Source organism: Arabidopsis lyrata (assembly GCF_000004255.2).
Source record: "Arabidopsis lyrata subsp. lyrata unplaced genomic scaffold ARALYscaffold_8, whole genome shotgun sequence".
Taxonomy (NCBI): domain Eukaryota; kingdom Viridiplantae; phylum Streptophyta; class Magnoliopsida; order Brassicales; family Brassicaceae; genus Arabidopsis; species Arabidopsis lyrata.
This window is the reverse complement of record NW_003302548.1, coordinates 6,010,343-6,031,913: the sequence shown is the minus strand read 5'-3', so window position 1 is coordinate 6,031,913 and position 21,571 is coordinate 6,010,343. Positions and strand designations below refer to the sequence as shown.

Sequence of the window (21,571 nt, the reverse complement as noted above, 5' to 3'; positions counted from 1 at the left end):
ACGCTTCAGCTTCAATCCATTTCGAAAAGTAGTCCGTAAGGACTAAAAGGTACTGTACACCTCGAGTTGATTTGTGCAATGGTCCAATGATGTCCATTGACCACCTCATAAACGGGTATGGGGCGGAAATGGAGGAGAATAACTCCGACGGTTGATGGATTAATGGCGCATGGAGTTGGCAGCGCTTGCATCTTTGGGCGAACTTAACACAATCTGTGATCATAGTGGGCCAAAAGTACCCCATTTTTTTAACTTTAAAAGCCATGGCTCTTCCTGATGAATGACTTCCACATAATCCTTCATGCACTTCGCTCATGACGATTTCGACTTCGGGCCCAAAAATGCATAATAGGTAAGGGTCACTAACACCTCGCCTATATAACGCATCTTTTGATAGACAAAATTTCGCGCTAACGACTTTCATTTTCCTGGCCTGCCATTTATTCTTTGGGAGCTCGCCTGTCGTGATGTAGTGCTTTATTGGCTCCCTCCAGTCAGCCCCCCAGTCTTTAGCCGGAATTTGGTCAACTTTGTGAAATATCCGTGGCTCTGGTTCGGGATGTTCATTTGTTTCAAGAATATTCTCCTCGAGTAATGGCTCGGTTTCTAACATCGTTTCTGGAATCATTTCTTCAGCTAAGACAACGGGTTCTTTGTTAGATGTATTTGATCCCTTTGACTTTCTTCGTTTGTTGGGTGGTGGTTCGATCTCTGGTTCGCCACGGTCGCGTGCCGCTGCTCGAGACCTTGTAACGACGAGGGTTTCCTTGCTGTCTTGAATGCTTCGCTCCGAGATGCATTCTACTGGAATAACTCTCTTTAACTCAGGATCTGATGTTGACGCCAATGCGGCAAGTGCATCTGCAGTTGTATTCTCTCCCCGAGGTATGCGGATTAACTCGAATTTCGAGAAATTTTTAGATAGATCCTTCACCACTTCGAGGTACGCTTCCATTCTTGAATCTTTGGCTTCATAGTCTCCATTAAATTGGTTAACTACTAATTGCGAATCGCAATAAGCCAATATTTCCTTAGCTCCAACTCCTTGTGCTAGTCGAAGTCCGGTAATAAGGGCTTCGTATTCTGCCTCGTTGTTGGAGGCATTGAATAACAATCGGAATGATTGTTCTAGAATTTCTGATGTTGGAGATTCCAACCTAATTCCCACTCCGGATCCTTGCTTTGTTGAAGACCCATCTACGTGTAATTTCCAAGTTTGGTTCTCCGGTTGATCTATCGTTCCAGGTATTGGTAGTTCGGTCAGGAAGTCTGCTAAGACCTGAGCCTTCATACTGATCCGGCTTTTGAACTCTATGTCGTACTCGCTTAATTCCACCGCCCATTTCGCTAAACGTCCGGATTGACTTGGACTATGAAGTATTGTTCTGAGTGGTTGGTTAGTTAATACTTCAACCGGATGGGACTGAAAATATGGACGTAGCTTCCGAGCCGAAGTTACCACCGCGAGTGCAAGTTTTTCCATCATTGTGTATCTGGTTTCCGGATCCGTCATTGACTTGCTCACGTAGTAAATTGGTTTCTGCTCCCCACGGTCTTCCCGAACCAAGACTCCACTAACCGCGTGATTTGAAACTGAAACGTACAAGTAGAGTTTTTCATCCACTTCCGGTTTGGACAGTATAGGTGGAGTGGTTAAGTATGCCTTAAGCTGCCCAAAAGCTTCTTCACACTTCTCACCCCAAAGAAATCCTTTGTTCCCTTTTAGAATTTGGTAGAAAGGCAACGACTTATCTGTTGATCTCGAGATAAAACGATTCAAGGCCGCAATCCGCCCAGTCAACCGTTGTACTTCTTTGAAGTTTCTCGGAGATGGCATGTTTAGAAAGGCGTTAATTTGATTTGGATTGGCTTCAATCCCTCTTTCTGTCACGATATAGCCAAGGAATTCTCCGGATGGGACTCCAAATGTGCACTTCGCCGGGTTCAGCTTCATTTGATATTTATTGAGAATATCAAAACATTCTTCCAAATGTTTAACATGATCTTCTTTCTTCAACGATTTAACCAACATATCATCTATGTAGACTTCCATAGTCTTCCCGAGGTGATTGTGAAACATTTTGTTCACCAACCGTTGGTAAGTCGCTCCTGCATTTTTCAAACCAAAAGGCATTACCTTGTAACAGTAGATACCTCTATCTGTGATAAATGACGTCTTTTCTTGATCGTCGGGGTTCATCATTATCTGATTATAACCCGAGAAGGCGTCCATGAACGTTAACAGCTCATTTCCAGCGGTGGACTCTACAAGTCGATCTATATGCGGGAGCGGGAAACTATCTTTGGGACATGCTTTATTTAGGTCTGTAAAGTCGATCCAAACCCTATCTTTCCCATTCTTTTTCTTGACAACGACAGTGTTTGCTACCCACTCCGGATATTGCACTTCTCTTATGGACCCTATCTTCAAAAGTTTATCCACTTCGTCGTTTACTATTTTTGCCCGCTCCACTCCAAGCTTTCTTCTTTTTTGTTTCACCGGTTTGAAGCTTGGATCTACGTTTAGTTCATGACAGATTATACTCGGATTTATGCCCGGCATGTCCGCTGCTGACCATGCAAATGATGCTTTGTTTTTCCTTAAGAGTTCGATCAAAGCTTCTTTTATTTGGCCAGTCAAAGTTGCTCCAATTCTAATTTTCCGGTCCGGCTTGTCTTCTTCCAGTACCACTTCGACTACTACATCCTCTTTCTTCTGCCCACTAGGAAATTTTGTTTTTAGTCCTTCTTTCGCGGGCTTCGTTAATTGCTATTGGATCTTCAAACGGTGGCTAGCTAAGTAACACGTCCGTGAAGCTTCTTGATCTCCTCGAATTGTTTCCACCCCATTTGATGTTGGAAATTTGATACATTGATGGTATGTAGAGGGGACTGCTTTCATCCGATAAATCCAGGGAGTCCCGAGGATGATGTTGTAAGCTGCGGGCTTATCAAAGACAACGAAGTCCACGATCTTCGATACCTTCTTGGCAAGGACTGGTAGCTTGATTGTTCCGAGAGACATGGCTGACTCGCTTGTGAACGCAACTAACGGAGATGGGGGTCCTACTATGTCTCCTCGGCTGATTCCCATTTTTTCTAGAGTACTTAAAAAGATCAAGTCGACCGAACTGCCTGTATCTATAAGGATCTTTGATACTTCGAAGTTAGCGACATCAAGAGTAATAACTAGAGCATCATCATGCGGTCTTTCGAGATGCCGCGTTTCTTCTTCGTTAAATGATATTGGGGCACCTTGAAAATCAATTTCTTCGCTCAAACTTGCTTTGAGTAAGACGTTTCGCCTATGCTTTTTGATGGAACTTATTGAATCTCCGCAAAATCTGGAACCTCCTAGAATCACATTGATCTTACCCTTCGAACTCCTTGGTTCTTCCTCGTTGGATAACCTTGGTCTTTTGGAATCTTGATCTTTGGAGTTTTCTTTTGCTTCGTGGTATTCCTTCACAAAATCTTTTATATCGAATTTAGAAAGATCGCCACTAGCCCAAAGCTCTGCGAGGTGCTTTTTAAGAACGCTGCAATCCTTGGTTAAATGTCCGGTTACTTTATGAATGTCGCAATATAGACTTTCATCGCGGACCCAAGTGTTTGATCTTCCTTTCCCTTGGAATTGCTTCCCGACGGAATTGTTGAAGGGTTGCGACCCAAACTTCCTTGGTCCTTTGCTCTCTCTAGGCTCGAACTTCTTGGTAGGGACGGTGATTGCCGGCTTTTCTTGTTTACTTCTTTTGGCGAAACTTTCTTTTTCGTCCTCTACCTCCATCCAATTGTTCGCGCGAAAGAGTGCATCCTGAATTGTGTCTGGTTTATGAAGTATTAAGTCTTCTTTAAACCTTGAATCATGTCGCAATCCTTTTCGTAGGGCAGATAAAGCTGATTGCTGTGAGATTCTTGGGAGTTTTGACAGCACTCCTTTGAATTTGGTGATGAAAACTCGAAGTGACTCACTAGATCCTTGCGATAAATTCCAAAGATCAGCATCCGAAACACTTTTATCCATAAGAATGGAGTATTGCTTTAAGAATACGGCTGATAGTTCGTCGAAATTGCTGATCGAACCTGGCTCTAATTGGGTGAACCACATTAGAGCTTGGCCACACAGATTCTCCGAAAAAAGCTTGCAGTAACCTGCATCCTCATCAGCTTCATCCAATTCGACTCTTCCAGCAGCAATCAGAAAAGCTGCGAGATAGCTTTTTGGATCCTCCAATCTGCTGTAAGGGTCCAACTTGAGCTTCCGGGAATCTTTGATCCTCAAACTTGCAATTCGCGGGATAAAAGGGGTTCGCCTAGCTTCTTCAATGACTCGATTGATGTCTGGCTCCGAACTTGTAGCCTGATGAAATTTTGATTTCATTTCTTTTAATTCCTGGCTAACCTTCCTCATGGTCTCGAACTGGTCGAGGTTCTCCTGCTCGTACTGAGCTGCAAGTTGTTCTTCATCCCCGAGCTGCGTCTCTTCTTCCGACGTCTGAGCTACATTATTAGTAGCACCGGGAGTTGTTTGTCCGCTGGTTTCATTTCGTGTAGCAGAACTTGGCGAGTTGAATATCCCTCTTCGGGTTCCCACCGGGTTTCCTGCACTTAAAGAGCGAACACGAGTTTGTATATTATTGACGTTTTGACTAAGAGATACCTGGGATGTTTGCAACGTATCGACGGCCTTCTCCACATCCGAGAACTTTTGTGATATGTCCGACATGGTTTGCTGCATAGCTTTGAGGGTTTCGGCCAATGATGTCTCAACGGCGTCTCCTCCGGACATTGTCGCTTATCTCGGAAATGTAGAAAAGAAGAAATCTGACCACTCAAGAATCCTGATTTCCCCACAGACGGCGCCAAAATGTGGATGTCGGATTCACACACTCAAGTATTTTGTTAAGTGGGAAAGATTATTCTTGAGGGACAAAAATGAATATGTAAAAACTTGTAAATTGATACGAAAATTGCTATAGTATTTCTCTCTTGAGAGGAAGATCCCCCTTACATGGCCATTGGCCTCTATATTTATACATAGATAAACGACATTAAAATGAGTAATTAAGTACAATTATTTCTTCTTAAATGTGTCCGTTTTGATTCTTCGACTTTAATGCTCAACGTTTGAATTTGAGTTGACTCTGATCTTCATGGGCCTCGCCTCTTTCGGCCCAAGCGTCCTCGAACCGACTTACCCATGTCTTCTACACCGAACTCGTGTCTCAGTGCAGTCACTTCGGATTCTCGAGATGGTGACAACCACTTCGACCGTCCCTTCGGCCCACGGGTCCAATGGGCTTCATCCTTTATGGGCCATTATCTTGATTACGTGGCAATCTTTGGTTGGTCTCGTACTTCTGGTGCGGGATCCGACACCAACAGGTTCCAGATATGTTGTAATTGATAGAGATCTCATTGTTATCAATCTCGTCAGAACCTAGAGATTCGGCGTCCCGAACCTCTTTTGGTGGTTCATTAGAGTGAGTCTTAGCGCGCGCTATGTCTGTTATATTGGGAATCCCGGTTTCAACTATTGCACCTTTCTTTGATTTTCGTGGATTCTTGTCTTTGGAACCTAGAGGTCTGCCACGTTTATTTCGTGATGCAGACTCTGTAGTAACTTGAACTTGTCCCGTTGGAACAGTGATTCGTACTGGTGCATTACAAGCTGGTATGTACGATTTGGTTACTTTGTTCGGGTCAGCAAAGGAATCTGGCAATTGATTAGCTAGCTTTTGATAGTGTATAATCTTTTGGATCTCCGAATCACATTCTAGAGTCCGAGGATCTTGCCAATTTAAGGATGTTTGATTCCATGATAGCACTTTGACCAGCTTGTGTTTCTCTCCACCCAATGTTGGATATATACCGATTCATCAAATTGGCAATCCGCATATCTGGCCTTAAATAGGTCTCCAGTGGTCGGCTCGAGATATTTGATGATGGTGGGAGAATCAAAACCAACATATATTCCCATCCTCCTTTGAGGTCCCATTTTGGTTCCATGTGTTGTTATCAAACGGCACACATCTGGACATTCCAGATGCATTATATTCACCCAGCTCAAAAAGAAACCTTTTAAGTTTTAAAGATATCAGACTTAATGGTTTCCACATAGAAACCCAGGGTGAAGGGAATAAAGAATCCCTACTGATCATTAAGATCACACTTGGCCATAAACAAGTCCTCGAGACTATACCCGCTTTATCTACTGGCCTTTACTATGCCAAGGTCAGTATGATTGAGGCTAATAATGCTCTCAAAGCCCGGTTCCAAGACTACACTATTTGGCACGACCGGCTTGGTCATCCCGGTACAACCATGATGCGTAAATTAATCCAAAGTTCTCAAGGACACACCCTTCGAGAAAACCGAGTCTTCCCTCAGCACCTCATGTGCACAGCTTGCTCCCAAGGGAAGTTGATCACTCGGCCTTCACCAGTAAAAGTGTCCAAAGAGACATTGCATTTTCTGGAAAGAATCCAAGGAGATATATGTGGTCCCATTCACCCACCTTCTGGGACATTCCGGTACTTCATGGTACTAATAGATGCTTCGACCCATTGGTCGTATGTATGCTTGTTGTCTTCTCGGAACCAAGCTTTTGCTAGGTTGTTGGCTCAAATCATCAGATTACGAGCCCACTTTCCAGACTTCCCACTAAAGACTATACGTCTTGATAATGCTGGTGAATTCACTTCCCAAGCGTTTAATGATTACTGTATGGCCATGGGGGTGACCGTTGAACATCCTGTGGCACATGTCCATACTCAGAATGGACTTGCTGAATCATTCATTAAACGAATCCAATGGATTGCTCGACCATTACTCATGAGGTCGAAACTCCCGGTCTCAGCTTGGGGACATGCAGTATTACATGCTGCTGAACTAATACGCATCCGACCATCTAGTGAGCATAGATATTCCCCATCCCAATTATTACAGGGTCATGAGCCAGACATCTCCCATCTCAAAACATTTGGGTGCTCAGTCTATGTACCCATTGCTCCACCACATAGAACCAAAATGGGACCTCAAAGGAGGATGGGAATATATGTTGGTTTTGATTCTCCCACCATCATCAAATATCTCGAGCCGACCACTGGAGACCTATTTAAGGCCAGATATGCGGATTGCCAATTTGATGAATCGGTATATCCAACATTGGGTGGAGAGAAACACAAGCTGGTCAAAGAGCTATCATGGAATCAAACATCCTTAAATTGGCAAGATCCTCGGACTCTAGAATATGATTCGGAGATCCAAAAGATTATACACTATCAAAAGCTAGCTAATCAATTGCCAGATTCCTTTGCTGACCCGAACAAAGTAACCAAATCGTACATACCAGCTTGTAATGCACCAGTACGAATCACTGTTCCAACGGGACAAGTTCAAGTTGCTACAGAGTCTGCATCACGAAATAAACGTGGCAGACCTCTAGGTTCCAAAGACAAGAATCTACGGAAATCAAAGAAAGGTGCAATAGTTGAAACCGGGATTCCCAATATAACAGACATAGCGCGCGCTGAGACTCACTCTAATGAACCACCAGAAGAGGTTCGGGACGCCGAATCTCTAGGTTCTGACGAGATCGATAACAATGAGATCTCTATCAATTACAACATGTCTGGAACCCAATGGAACAGAAAAGAAGTCGACTTAAATGCACTCTTTGCATACAAAGTAGCACTTGATATTGCGAACACGCAAGAGGATCTAGAACCCACGTCTATCATAGAGTGCACTCATAGAACAGACTGGCTAAAATGGAAAGAAGCCATAGACGTGGAGTTAAAGAGTCTCAAACTCAGGAATGTGTTTGGTCCGATCATCCGGACACCATTCAATGTCAAACCAGTGGGCCATAAATGGGTCTTTGTGCGTAAAAGAAACGAACTCGGTGAAGTCGTTCGTTATAAAGCACGGCTTGTAGCACAAGGATTCTCACAGAGACCCGGAATCGATTATGAGGAGACTTATTCTCCGGTGGTGGATGCAACTACTTTTCGATTCCTCATAAGTCTGGCCATAAGAGAAAATCTAGATTTGCGGTTAATGGATGTTGTCACCGCATATCTCTATGGGCCCCTCGACAATGAAATATACATGAGATTACCAGATGGCATAGAGCTTAAAGATAAGCATGCATCTCGAGATCAATACTGCATCAGGCTGAACAAATCCTTGTATGGACTGAAACAAAGTGGACGTATGTGGTATAACCGGTTAAGCGAATATCTCATCAGAGAAGGCTACAAAAACGATCCCATCAATCCATGCATTTTCATCAAGAAATACTCAAACAAAGGATTTGTAATCATAGCAGTTTACGTGGATGATCTAAACATCCTCGGAACATCTGGTGAAATCTCCCAAACAGTCGACTGCTTGAAAGCAGAATTCGAAATGAAAGACCTAGGTAAAACTAAATTCTGTTTGGGTTTACAACTTGAGTACGTTAAAGGAGGAATCCTTGTGCATCAAGCGGCTTACATTGAAAAAGTACTCAAGCGATTCAATATGGACCAGGCCCACCCATTGAACAGCCCAATGGTTGTCCGGAGCCTAGGATTGGACAGTGATCCATTTGGTCCCAAGAAGGACGATGAAGAAATTCTCGGTCCAGAAAAGCCATACCTCAGTGCTGTAGGAGCGTTAATGTACTTGGCTAGTCACACTAGACCAGACATTTGTTTTGCCGTGAACCTCCTAGCTCGCTTCAGCTCATGTCCAACTCAGTGGCACTGGAATGGTATCAAACACCTCCTAAGATACCTTCAAGGTACTAAAGACTTAGGACTGTTTTACACTAACCACAACAAGGATGGACTAGTTGGTTTTGCTGATGCAGGATATCAATCAGATCCGCACAATGCCAAGTCTCAAACTGGTTATGTGTTCACGCATGGAGGAACAGCTATCTCTTGGAGATCGATAAAGCAGACAATCACTACCACTTCATCAAACCATGCAGAACTTTTGGCCATTCACAAAGCCAGCAGAGAATGTGTTTGGCTACGATCCATGACTCAGCACATTCGATCAGATTGTGGTATGAAAGAAGATAAGGAGCCCACGGTTATGTTTGAAGACAACGCGGCTTGCATTGCTCAACTCAAGGAAGGTTATATCAAAGGAGATCGGACGAAGCACATCCTACCGAAATTCTTCTCAACCTCGGATTGGCTGAAGGATGGTACGATCAGCGTTCAACAGGTCCGATCATGCGATAACTCCGCCGACCTTTTCACCAAATCATTGCCCGCTTCAACACTCCGGAAGCTCATCCAACAAATAGGAATGCGTAGACTTAGAGATCTACGGTGATGCTCTAATCAGGGGGAGTAATGCGTGTTGTACTCTTTTTCCTTCACCATGGTTTTTCCCACTGGGTTTTCCTGGTAAGGTTTTAATGAGGCAACATTCCCCAGCGTATTATCGAGATCCCGATTGACCATCAGGTTCGGTTACTCGTGCTGATAACGTGTTGTGAAACTTATTGTTATCTCATTTCATTCCATGAATAATGATACATATATATAGGCATATAAACCTAGGGTTTTAGAGTACATAATGAATAACCCTGATGGGCTTATTGGGCCCGGTTATAAGTCCAATATGATGTATTATAACATTTTCATGATTTTTTTTTCTTATCTTCTTATGTAGACATATAATTAGATTGACAAGAAAAATTACATTTGTTATATATAAAAATTAGTTTATGTGCTCTATTATCCTACAGTTTTATATAATTATTTCACGTTTTATATATTAATATGTCATGAAATACCAAATGAATATATTTTTACGATTAGTTTTTTTTTTTTTTGACATCCTTGGATCGACAAGGACCGATGCATAGTCAATCTCTACTACGCGAAGTTACGCGACTTAGTGGAGTCGAACTCCGATGGAAAAAGCGGAGTGATATGGACTTAACCACTTGACTAAAGACAAATCTTCATATTTTTACGATTACTTAAAAAGCTAAAATATTACATTTCACTCATATTTTGGTTGGTGCATTTTCTTTTTTTTTTTATCTATTTTTTTTATTAATAATTCTAGGAATGGTCATTTATCTAAATACTTTTTCATTTCTCGCCATTTACCTAATTAGCTCTAAAATTGAAGTGGGTTGGAAAACAAACACCAAACTAACTTACCAAAAAAAAAAAAAAACAAACACCAAAACTAAACTGAACACAATATGATAATTTCAATAGCTCCTTATTTATGTACTTTTTTATATTGCTGTAAAGTGTAAACAAAACTAATTGAAACCTCAGAAAAAAAAAACCAAAGACTACTAAAAGAGAGAAAAGAAACCCCTTAGAAAAAAACATTTTCAGATCGAAAAAAGGTATCTAAAAGTGAAGTCATAAGGGATAATATGGACAAGAGTAGAAGAATGGGGCTGAGACATCCCTTGTTGAACACAGTTGAGAGCATCTTTCCCCAACTCAGTAGGCAACTGAAGGCAAATCCAATCAAGTAATGATTCAATGTCTTTTGCAAAGTCATGACTATACCAATCCATCAGTTTCGGTATCCCCATTTTCGCCACCGATATCCCCACGGATGCTTCTAGGTACTCTCTTTTTGCCACCTCCAACTCCTCCTCTACTTTACTCGCAGTGTACACCCTTACCTTCATAACGTTTCAACACATCATTTAGTTTTAGAACCAGGACTATTCACTAGAGAGAATAAGACCTCAGTTTCTACGAGTAAGTTTGTGTTTACATGTGAACAATATTTCATCTCTTCTCCAATTAACAAATGAATTTTTTTAAAATACCAAGAGTTGTGGGTTCATTTGGGGAAAAATAACACACAAACTTTAAACACAAATGCAAACAAACAATCAAGAACAAAGTATATTAATATGATATAAACATGTACTTACCGCGGGTGAGGACCAGGTACCACATGAGAGAGCAAATGTTACAAGTGGCTCTGACAATTCCAATCCAAATTTACTTCTCACTGACATTTCATTTTTCTTTGATCCCTTTGGAGAAATCTGATAAATCAAGTGAGAGATGTAAAGCAAAAGATCATTGATAGATGATCATGACAACTCTAGAGAAAGGAAAGGGACCAGCGAACGAAGAGCTTACATATTTTGAGTGATACGGTAAGCGGAGGATGAAGTGTTCGATTGTGCTTGCATTGAGAAAGTGGCCTCCCACATTTATAGTCGCCTGCAAGCACAAGGGACCATCTTAGTTGGAAACACTGAATAATTTTATTTATTTTTGTTATCTTAGTAAGTTTTACATGCAGAAAATTTTAATCTTCTATTTACCTTTTGCGTTAGTGTCACCATATCAGGGCTCTCCGGTATTCCATGTTCAAGGAAACACTAATGTTTTCAATGTAACGCAAGTTAATAAACCACAAAGACAGGAACATATCTCTACATAGATATTGCTTAGTGCTTACATTCATCATGCAGCTGTTATAAATGTTTATCCAGAAAGCTAACTTCTCTTGTTGATTAAGTTTCTGCAAGTTGACCGAAGAAAGTTTTCCAAGCAGGCGTCTGAAAATTCCAAGAAAAAAAAAAAGGAATTAGTGAATACACAAATCAAGAAAAGAAACTGTCACTTTAGAAGTAGGATTTTTCAAACCGCGCTTACTTCAGTTGACGGATGAGAAACGAAGAGGAACTAGACGTTCTATTTTGATTTACTGAAGCTGCTTCAATATCACTGAAATTCTTATATGGACCAATATCTCTTCTACTAAAGCTGGAGCAAATTCCATAAGGATCCCTGAAAGTCGTATCTTTATCGTTTTCTTGAGATTTCGTAACCGCGGATCTTTTTATTGTGCTCATTCTCATGAAAATGTTAGACAAACATTTAACTAAATCCTCTGAAATTTTATTTGGGTCATCACCGCCACCATGAGAGCTCCGCTCTGCATTTGTTTTGCGACATCTATGACTTTCCTGCTGTAATTATGTAAGTGAACTTAAGATTAAATCTGCAATTCAAGAAAACCAAATGAAAAGATAAAAATATTACTATGTATGTACCTCAAGTTTCTGAGCTTCTAAACTCTTATTAAGTTGTGTATGAGCCAAAATAGTCATTTTCTTTATCGGCGTTTTGATAGAGGTAGCACTCAACTTGTTCTCTTTACCCCTCCGACTCTCTACAAAGGGAACACTAGCATCATATATTAGTCTAAACCATATCAAGAAACCTCACATAGAACCCTATAAGCTCACCTGAAACAGAACGCGGTTCCCGCAAACGAGGTGATTCAGATTCTCTAGCATTACTGGCAGCTGACTTAGATTTGCTCTGCCAATTCTTAGGCAAATCAGCAGAGCATTTTAAGTTCGCTATGGATGAAGATGTAAAAGCTGTTTCTTGATACAATTCTTGTCTACAATGGACAATATATTCTTCTAACCGAACCATTTCTTCCTCCATAACAGCCACTTCCGCAAGTAACTCCAAAATCTACAAGAATAACCAAAATCAATCCCAATTGGAAAGAAGATTTTGTGTGAAAGGAAAATCACCGAGCTATGTTTTAAGTCAATAACCGATGGAGGGAGAAACGGAGGAAGGCGGGGAAGTGCTCCGAGAGGTCTATTAAACGCTCTTTCCATTGCTCGGCGAATGTTCTCTTCAAGTCTAAGCTTCTTCCTCAGATTTTCAACCTTTAAAACCAAACAACATCATCCACTCTTCAAAAAATCTGTAAACTGCATATTGAAAATAACTAAAAACAAATACTCGAAAAAGCGGTTACATCTTGTTGCAGAGCAATTATCTTCTCTCGATTTAAGGCCTTTCGGTTTCCAACACCATTTTCACCAGCTTTCACATTCTTCCCCTGTATCAATCACATTATCAATTTCACAGCTAAATGAAGTTCTTGAGGTTTTGCTATGATCTTGAAAGCGAATCTGCGAAAAACCTCAAGAACTTCATTTTTCGCAGATTCGCTTTCGAGATCATAGCAAAAAAAAAAAACACAATAACTAGATTTCACAATTTTGATATAATCTAACAATTAAAGAACACCAAGAGGCAAAATATTTGATCAAAAGGATTGAGATTCCTCACTCACAATTTCCGTAATTGCAGATGATGGAGTTTTAACGCATCTTGTATAGCTACTACTACTATTACTACTGCTACTGCTACTGCTGCTACTCATCATCATATTCCTCTCCGAATCAAAATCTGTATAATCCAAAATTACATTAAGAATCACAACAATTCAAATTTACTTATGAAGAAGTTGTAAAAGCGAAAATTCTCTAGCAAAACCTGGTTTGATTCAGGGAGCTGGTGTCATGCATCAACCATGATGATCATTTTGAATTTGAAGGTTTGAAATTACAGAAAGGTACAGCTGGAATGTGGAATCACTTTCTTTGTAATAATATATGTAGAGAGAAGTGTATAATTTTTTTTGTATGTTTAGATATGGAGACAAGACCAGAAGAAGAAGATTTGGTGATGTTTCGTCTTCAGCTTCAGCTTTGTAGTAATATAATTTTTTTTTTTTTTCTGATTTGTTTTATGTATTTATTAGAGAGAAGAATAAAAATAAGTGGGGAATATCAAAAGGAGCGGTGAAACGGTCGGTCGACTTCATTTTTATTTTTAAATTGTTTTTTTGGTGTGAGTGTGAGTGTGACATTTAAATTGTTAATATATTTTTGTGTTTTTTTTTTTTTTTTGCGATCCGAAATTAATTAAAATTCAAAAATACCATTTCTGAGAAATGTTGTTTACATATGTGATGTGAAGCGGTTCTGTACGAACTTTTCGTGCCAGATTATCCGCTTTGACATTAGCTCTACGAGAAATTAAAGATAAAGAAAAAGATGAAAACTCCTCTTTGTCGTTCTGAAATTCTTCCAAATACACTGAAAACGCCGGCCATTCGGTTGGAGAAGATACTATCTTCACTAGGTCTGAACAGTCTGTAAAGAACGCTACATCTTGATGATCTGCACCAATCATACACTTCATCGCCCAGAAAAGGGCCTCGACTTCGGCATGTAGTGGAGATAGACTTCTACGGAGGTTCGCAGCTCACATGGTTGGCGGCTCTCCAATAATTTTTTGTGTTAATTAAGTACTTTGCAATACCAATAAATTAATTATGGTTTGATTGGTAGGTAATCACAGTTTTTGTCAAGGCGATTATGAGATTTTTTGGCTGTTCAAGAAATCGGTTAAAGAAAAAAAAAGACGAGTATAATTGGTAAGTAGGTTCTAACCCACGTTATCATTGCTTTTTAGAATATGTTATTCTAACAAATGATATTAGTACTTAACTAAATTTATGATTTGATAATCACAGTTTTGTTTAAAGCGATGATCATGAGATTTTTGGAGGGTAATGAAATATGATTATTACTGGTCATAGATAATGATTAAAGAAAAGACTATGTGGATGAATAGTTTACCTTAATCAATCTCTTGGTACAGTAAATTCGACACTGGTTTAGGATGAACCGACAAAAGGGAGAGTAAGGTGTTTGAGGTATTAAGATGAACACAACAATGGTAAGAACACGACTGCGAATTAACACAACAATGGTAAGAACACGACTTGATACGATATGAACGCATGTGTGACGTGGAGAACAAAAGGGATGAATTTCTTTTTAGTAATTAAAAAATGATCCGAAATTTTATCATCTAACTAATTTCACTAGAATAATCCATTAACCCATTCATTTGGTTTTTAACGGATATAAAATATAGTAATATTTCGACTAACCAAATAAAAAAAGTTAGAAACTAAATTTACATTTTTTTTGAAAAATTGATGTCCGGTTGAGGCTGTCAGATATAGTTTTATTTTAGTGTTTGTTAGGTTTCATGAATTGCAATTTCTTATGAATAGTTAGCATTTATGGTGTTGGGATTGTCTATTTCCCTTGTTTGGGCTAACTTTTTTCTTTTTTGTTTGGGTTAACTTTCTCCTCCTCGACTAATTTACTTGATGTTAGTTTAGGGCTGAACTCTTATAATTATTTCAGTTTAGAGTTATATTTTCGTGGTATTAGGTTCTAATTGACTTTAATACTCGTTTCTTGTGGCGTTAAAAGGTTATAGCTCATCTAAGAGATCTGTGATAAAACATTAATAAAAGAAAATATACCATATACGGAGAAAGCCAAGTTCCATTCTCTTGTTAATACTATAATATTGAAGTCTGTTTTCATGGTTTGTTGTAGGCAGGCCTTGTGGTGAACTTTAAAAGCTTCAAAAGATAAAATTTGTTTGTTTTTTGCCATGTATTATCTAAAACTTCATTTTCTTAATTTGTAGATTTGTATGGGTCGAGAGCACTGTGTTTTTAATTTGTTTAATCATGTTTTATTTGTGTATTGTAAACCTTTCCATATCTATTATCAATGTTGTTTGAGAAAAAAAAAATTAAAACAAGAGGAGTGGTTCAAATCAAATATGCTCTAAAAATTATATGAACGACACGCATCACTTGTGTGTACGTCAATGCGTCATACTCATACCAGAGTTGACTAAAATATATGTTGATGATGTTTATGTGAAGATCAAAACCGTTGATGTAAGACGGTAGAGCCAAGATTGATGTAAGACAGTACTATCAAGATAGCGAGGTTTAAAAAGACAAAAAAAAATTGCGAGGTTTTTGGATTGAAATTTTGATTCGGATACATTTTACTAACAAGTATAGATTAAATTTATGTAATTCAATATTCTCTATATTTATATATTAAAAAGGTTTTTTGGTGACGTAGCAAGTCTACAATTTTATATATATACTAGATTTTAACCCGCGGTACACCGCGGGATAATTTAATTTTAAAGTTAGTATAAAAATATTTTGTAAATTGTATCTCCTTATAAAATATTTATTTATATTATAGTTTATAATTATTATTAAGTAACGGTATACCACGAGTTCACGAGGCAATTATTAATATACGGAGGATTTAACCCGTATTAAAGCGGTATATAAATATTGATTCAAATTCGTCCGCCATATAAATCCTTTCCGAAATATAACATGTTCCGTAATTTCTTAACCCGTCCCCTGATTTGTTTTTATTTTAAAATTTAATGATTATTTATTATATATAAAAGTTTACAAATCATATCATCCTCTAAGATCACGTGACATTATACCACGGGACAATTTTTGATTTTATACAATCTTTTCTAAATGAGACTGATTTAATATGTCTAATATTTGTGGTATTAAAAAAATGATTTAATCCTTATTGAAGCGGCGGATTAATGATATTTTAATCTTTTTATTATTGTTGATTCAAAAACCCGTCCCGCCAAACCCGTCCGGCAAAAAAAACTCATTTATTTTATTAATGTTCTTATTTATGATATGATTCTGAATCTTTGTCTAAATATTTTAATCGATGTAGAACGTTGAACACACATTTTCGTCAATTGGATAATATATGTCCGTTTTAAAAATTTCGAATCACAGTATATGCAGAAAAAAAAATGATAGGAGAAATGATAGGAGAATCAATTGGATGATTTTTTTTTTACTTTATGTATTATATGATGATTCAAAACAGTTAAAAACAAATCAAACAAAAATGATAGGAGAATCATAATTATAAATCTTAATTAAATCTTTTAAATATCAAAATTATTAAATATGGAATATCCGGTGTATAAGTTGGGTTAAATATAACCCGACCCAACAAATTTTTTGTGAAGGAATTTTTAAAACGGGTCGGGTATCCGATATACCCGGAAGCATTTTTACCCACCCGTCACCAAAGTGTTGTAAAAATACTAGTATAGATATATATTAGTTTTATTATCCCATTTAGCAAATACATTTTTTTTATCCACATCTTCCTTAAACTACTAAACAAACATACATAAATAAATTCAAATATCTAAACTTACCAAATTTAGATTTTCAAAACTCTCAGTCATTACCATATTTAAAACCCTCATTGATTTTCTAGAGATTCACATATAGTGAGACCAATTTGACCCGAATATTTGGAAGAAACTCCACTTTGATTTTCTAATTGTATTTAAAATATACTATTTATTATTAAATAAATACATTAGCCCGGATTGATTCTCGAATTGTGGTTAAAACATGTTTATCAAAATCAAACACAAACACTATATATTTTATAAATGTATTAGAAATTTTTAATAAAGTAATAAAATATCTATAATTTGTTATAGAATTAAAGTAGTTATAAATTAAATAACATAAGAATTACCCGTACATAACACATGTTTTTGTCTAGTTATAATTGTTTTCTTGTTATAGTAAATTTGTTTATGGGTGTAGTCACTCCAACATATATTAAAGGAGTCCAAAATTCAAATTCTAGTTTACACTATTTGAGGATTATTCGCAAGCCCAGCTGGCAAATCATATTATTACATAGCTTCTGTTGATTTGTCTCTATTTCAAAATTATGTTCATACCCTAACGATACTTAAATAATAGCTTTTGCTTAATGATGATGGATACCTTATACCTGCTAGATTTCTACCTAATCGGCCAGTTTCCTTTTGGCCAAAAGAATTAAAAGCATCTTCCACTAAATGCTATATTTTCTCTATTATAATTGTATATATAATTTATGAACTGAGATATTGGTAATCTAATTACTATATTAATACATCACATGCATTACAAAAAGAAGTATATTATGGGAAAGAGATAGATCCGTATAGAAATAATGTGGGCATGTGTATCAACTTTCAACCATGATGAGTGAACGTGGTGTTGTGGATTTAGAAACCTTTTTGTCTTCTCTGTCTCTTTTTTTTTTTTTTTTTCCTTCTCTGTCTCTTTTCGATTGTGTTGACTCGTTAGAACAATTATAAATGTCAAATGAATCTATGCTATAGACAATAGTAATATTTATGTTAGGAACATGGATCGGTGTGTGTTATGGATGACAAGATCTTGCTTGACCAAGCACTGATAACAACGACAAAACTATTAATACAAAGTAGATTTAGTGTTCATGAGGCAATTTGAATTTAATATTTTTGCAAGCTAAGTTCAAAAGAGATAATTGCTTATCAATATAGTCTTGAAACTTCTGAACACATTCTCAATGTAGCTCTTCTTCTCTAAGAAATCCCCTATTGAGAATCTAACCACTAAAAACTTCATGAGTACAATCACATCAAAACCTTTGGCTTTAGGTACTCCATCCTAACCCTCTTTGCTCAATCGTATCCACATTCTTCAGCGAATCGACTCAAACACATCCTCGATCCCTCATGTCGTTTCCAAGATGATATTGAGACCACACTAGAATTCTCTCAATCGCCTTTACTATTACACTATGTAGTATGGTAGCATCTGCACTTACCTTATACTGTTTTGTTTTTATGTTAAGTTTCTTTGGTTATCACTTAAAGTCTAAAGATAACTAGTCGTGTTAAGTTTCTTTGGTTATCACTTTTAAAGTCTAAAGATAACTATGTAGTCGTGTTAAAGACTATCCAAAATCACTATGGTTTGTAATTTTATGGACCAAGTCATACGAAATATGTGGCCAAATCTAAAAAAGCAGGCTTATCAAATCGCCAAACCACAAAACTCAATCATCGACCAATTAAAGTAGTACTGCTTTAAAAATACCATAATATAAGCATCTGAGAATAAAATAAAATAAATCAATCCAATCAAAATCCCTAAATAAATTAAGTAGCACTAAGGTTTTATCAAAATTCGTTGCCCAGGAGCTAACCAAGGAGAGGATGGATAGAGAGAGAAGAAGAAGACAATTTTGCCTCATACCTACTAACTTCTTTTATTTTTCTTCTTAGCTTACTTGTTGTTGCTGATGACCACTGTAAACCGGATAACCTCCTCCGTAAGGTGCTGCAGCATACATTCTCGGGTCAACAGGTGGCGGCATCATGTATCCATAACCATTGTAGTATTGTCCTCCATAGTATGGTTCAACCCATTGGTCTGCATACTCGCCTCTAGGCTGCAAAGAACCATACATCTTTAGTCAGAGATATAAACTAAATGGAATAAAATATCGATCAACGCAGGATAGAGCATGGTTACCTGTTTATTGCCTGGATTACGACCCCAAGAAAGGCGAACGGTTTGTTTACCAATCATAGACCCATTTAATTTCTCCAATGCCTCCTCAGCATTTTCTCTGCAACAAACGTCAAGTACCATATTGAATCAGTGAAAGGACAAGGACCAAATAACTGAGTCAACATCCAGAGTTCATAGCTTCACTACTGCATAAAATGTTACCTGTTCACAAACTGAATAAATCCACATCCTTTGCCAACAGGTATCTTGACAGAGACTATTTCACCATAACCGGCGAAAGGTTGTCTAAGATCGTCGTCAGTAACACTAGAGTCAAGTCCTCCAACAAATATCTGCAATATAAACATGGAAGAATAAAGATCACACCCATCTTCCCACAGTCGCAATTGGGGGAAGACCGCGCATCCAAAATGTTCCATGGAAATTAAAAGATCTGTTGTGTTCAATGATTCCCCATCATGTCGAGGCAAGGCACCATTTGACATATACCCACCCCCCAAGTCCAACAAATATTAAGAAACTGGAACAATATTATGCGTAAAAAGAACATATGAAGATCCTCAAAAGTAGCAAAGTACTTGTTGCTTTAAGATAATATACAAGTAATTAGAGCAATCAGGACACGGCCATGAGATTTGAAACACATGTCTTAATTAGGAAAGATAAGTATCAGACAAAATACCTTGTTGGTGATAACCACTTGGCTTCCTAGGGGTTGCAGGACCAATTCGCATAGCCCGGCCACAACATTTCACACCATTCATTTCCAACATAGCTTTGCTCCTCTCACTATCATCTCCAAATCTCACAAAGCCATATCCCTTTGATCGACCAGTATTGCCATCTATGACAACTTTTGCATTCTTGACAGATGGGTATTTCTCAGAGAATATTTGTTCCAACATAGTATCAGTTACTTCTGGTGCTAAGTCCCCCACAAAAATAGAGAGATCAGGACCATTCTCTAAGCGCTTTTCACCAGTGCTAAAACTAGCCCAGTTTAAACGGAAAGGTTGTTCCGCATTTAACATAGCTTCACCATTCAATTCCTGCAACACCTTCTCCGCAACATCGTGGGAAACAAATTCGACAAATCCATAGCCCTCAGTCAAACCAGTATGCTTATTGCGGATAACCTTAACCGACGAAATCTACATCATAACAAATAAGCACAATAAGTTACCAGACCCAGATCAAATAAAGTCAATGCAAACTAACTATAAAACATACTTCAGAGGTTAACACATCAGATTCGGAAATGAAATGATCTCAAGTTATGTGACACCAGAGGCCATTCACTGGACAATTTCAGTATTATTATACATTACAGCAGCTAAACCCCTTAAAGAGTCATACTTTATGCTCACAAAGACACAGAGGACAACTGGTGGAAGCAACCAAGCTTTCCCAACATTGTATTCTAACAAAAGCTACCAAAACATCAAACTTGCAAAAGACAACACATCAAAACGAAGACTTGATTAAAATATCAGACTCAAACAAATTCAGAGAACATAACAAACTCGACAAACTAGATACTTTCATGAATACAGATTTCATAAAGAATCATACTTTATCCTGATAAAAAAGATAACTTTAGCAGACTAAGATACACTAGAAAACTAATGGAAGCAACAAAGCTTCACTAACTTCAATATTGCAAAAGTCAACACATAAAAATCAAGACTTTGAATAACATATCAGACCATTCACTGGATAGTTTCATGAAAACAAAATCCTTTCAAAAATCATACTTTATCCTAAGAAAAAAAAAAGAACTTTAGCAAACAAAGATACACTAGACAACTAAAAGAAGCAACCAAGCTTCACTAACATAAAAAATCACAAAAGTCAAACACATAAAAACCAAAACTTTGAACAACTTTAGTAACAACAGAGGAGTGAAAACCAAACCTCTCCAGCAGAAGAAAAGGAAGAATTGAGATAATTCTCATCCATCCAATGAAGCAAATCACCAACCCAAATAGTCTTATTCTCAGTATTAGAAGCATTCTGATACTTATTACCACGAGATTGATGATGATGATGATGATGAGGAAGGTGATAAAACTGATGAGGATGATGATAAGGAGGATAAGGTGGCGCAGCATACATCATATGATGTGGCATTACCATAGGTGAAGGATGATATCTCATACCCTTCCATTGTTGTTGTTGTGGTGGCGGCGGTGGTGATGTTACCCGTTGATTCTCATCAACAACCACCGTGGTTTCTGGAGATTGGACCTTCGTGTCTGCCATTAGTGTGGTTTGGAATTAGTGGCGATGATTAGGGGTTTTTTGCTATATATGTTTTCTATGCAAAAGTGAAAGAAGCGACGGCCTTTGAGAGTAGTTGTTGTTGTTGCCCTAGTTAGGTTAGGTTTTTTATTAGTTTGTGTAAAGATTAGGGATTTTGGTCTGATTGATTCAGTTTTTTAGATTAATCTTGACCGCTACGATTAGATTCTACAAGCACGATATATTCCCACTT

At 38.0% G+C, this 21,571-nt stretch overlaps 2 protein-coding genes across 3 annotated transcripts; both read right to left on the bottom strand.

The window, feature by feature from the left end:
• Window positions 1-10,223: 10,223 nt before the first annotated feature.
• LOC9299827 lies at window positions 10,224-13,658 on the bottom strand. 2 transcript variants are annotated; one of them, XM_021016191.1, is made up of 12 exons: window positions 13,308-13,658; window positions 13,105-13,220; window positions 12,784-12,867; window positions 12,575-12,691; window positions 12,251-12,488; window positions 12,056-12,174; window positions 11,655-11,968; window positions 11,458-11,557; window positions 11,321-11,377; window positions 11,133-11,216; window positions 10,919-11,035; window positions 10,224-10,660 (listed from the first exon to the last, which is right to left on the bottom strand). In XM_021016191.1, the coding sequence occupies exons 2-12, from the start codon at window positions 13,198-13,200 to the stop codon at window positions 10,358-10,360; spliced, it is 1,629 nt and encodes a 542-aa protein (XP_020871850.1). In that variant the 5' UTR covers window positions 13,201-13,220; window positions 13,308-13,658; the 3' UTR covers window positions 10,224-10,357. The 2 variants fall into 2 exon arrangements, with proteins under 2 accessions (XP_020871850.1, XP_002863751.2); XM_002863705.2 differs by having other exon boundaries at window positions 11,655-11,971; window positions 13,308-13,656.
• Window positions 13,659-18,607: 4,949 nt separating this feature from the next.
• Window positions 18,608-21,452, bottom strand: LOC9299826 (polyadenylate-binding protein RBP47C). The gene is made up of 6 exons (XM_021014915.1): window positions 20,992-21,452; window positions 19,760-20,228; window positions 19,512-19,570; window positions 19,279-19,409; window positions 19,078-19,174; window positions 18,608-18,994 (listed from the first exon to the last, which is right to left on the bottom strand). Exons 1-6 carry the CDS (start codon window positions 21,337-21,339, stop codon window positions 18,824-18,826), a joined length of 1,275 nt encoding a protein of 424 aa, XP_020870574.1. The 5' UTR covers window positions 21,340-21,452; the 3' UTR covers window positions 18,608-18,823.
• Between the last annotated feature and the right edge of the window lie 119 nt (window positions 21,453-21,571).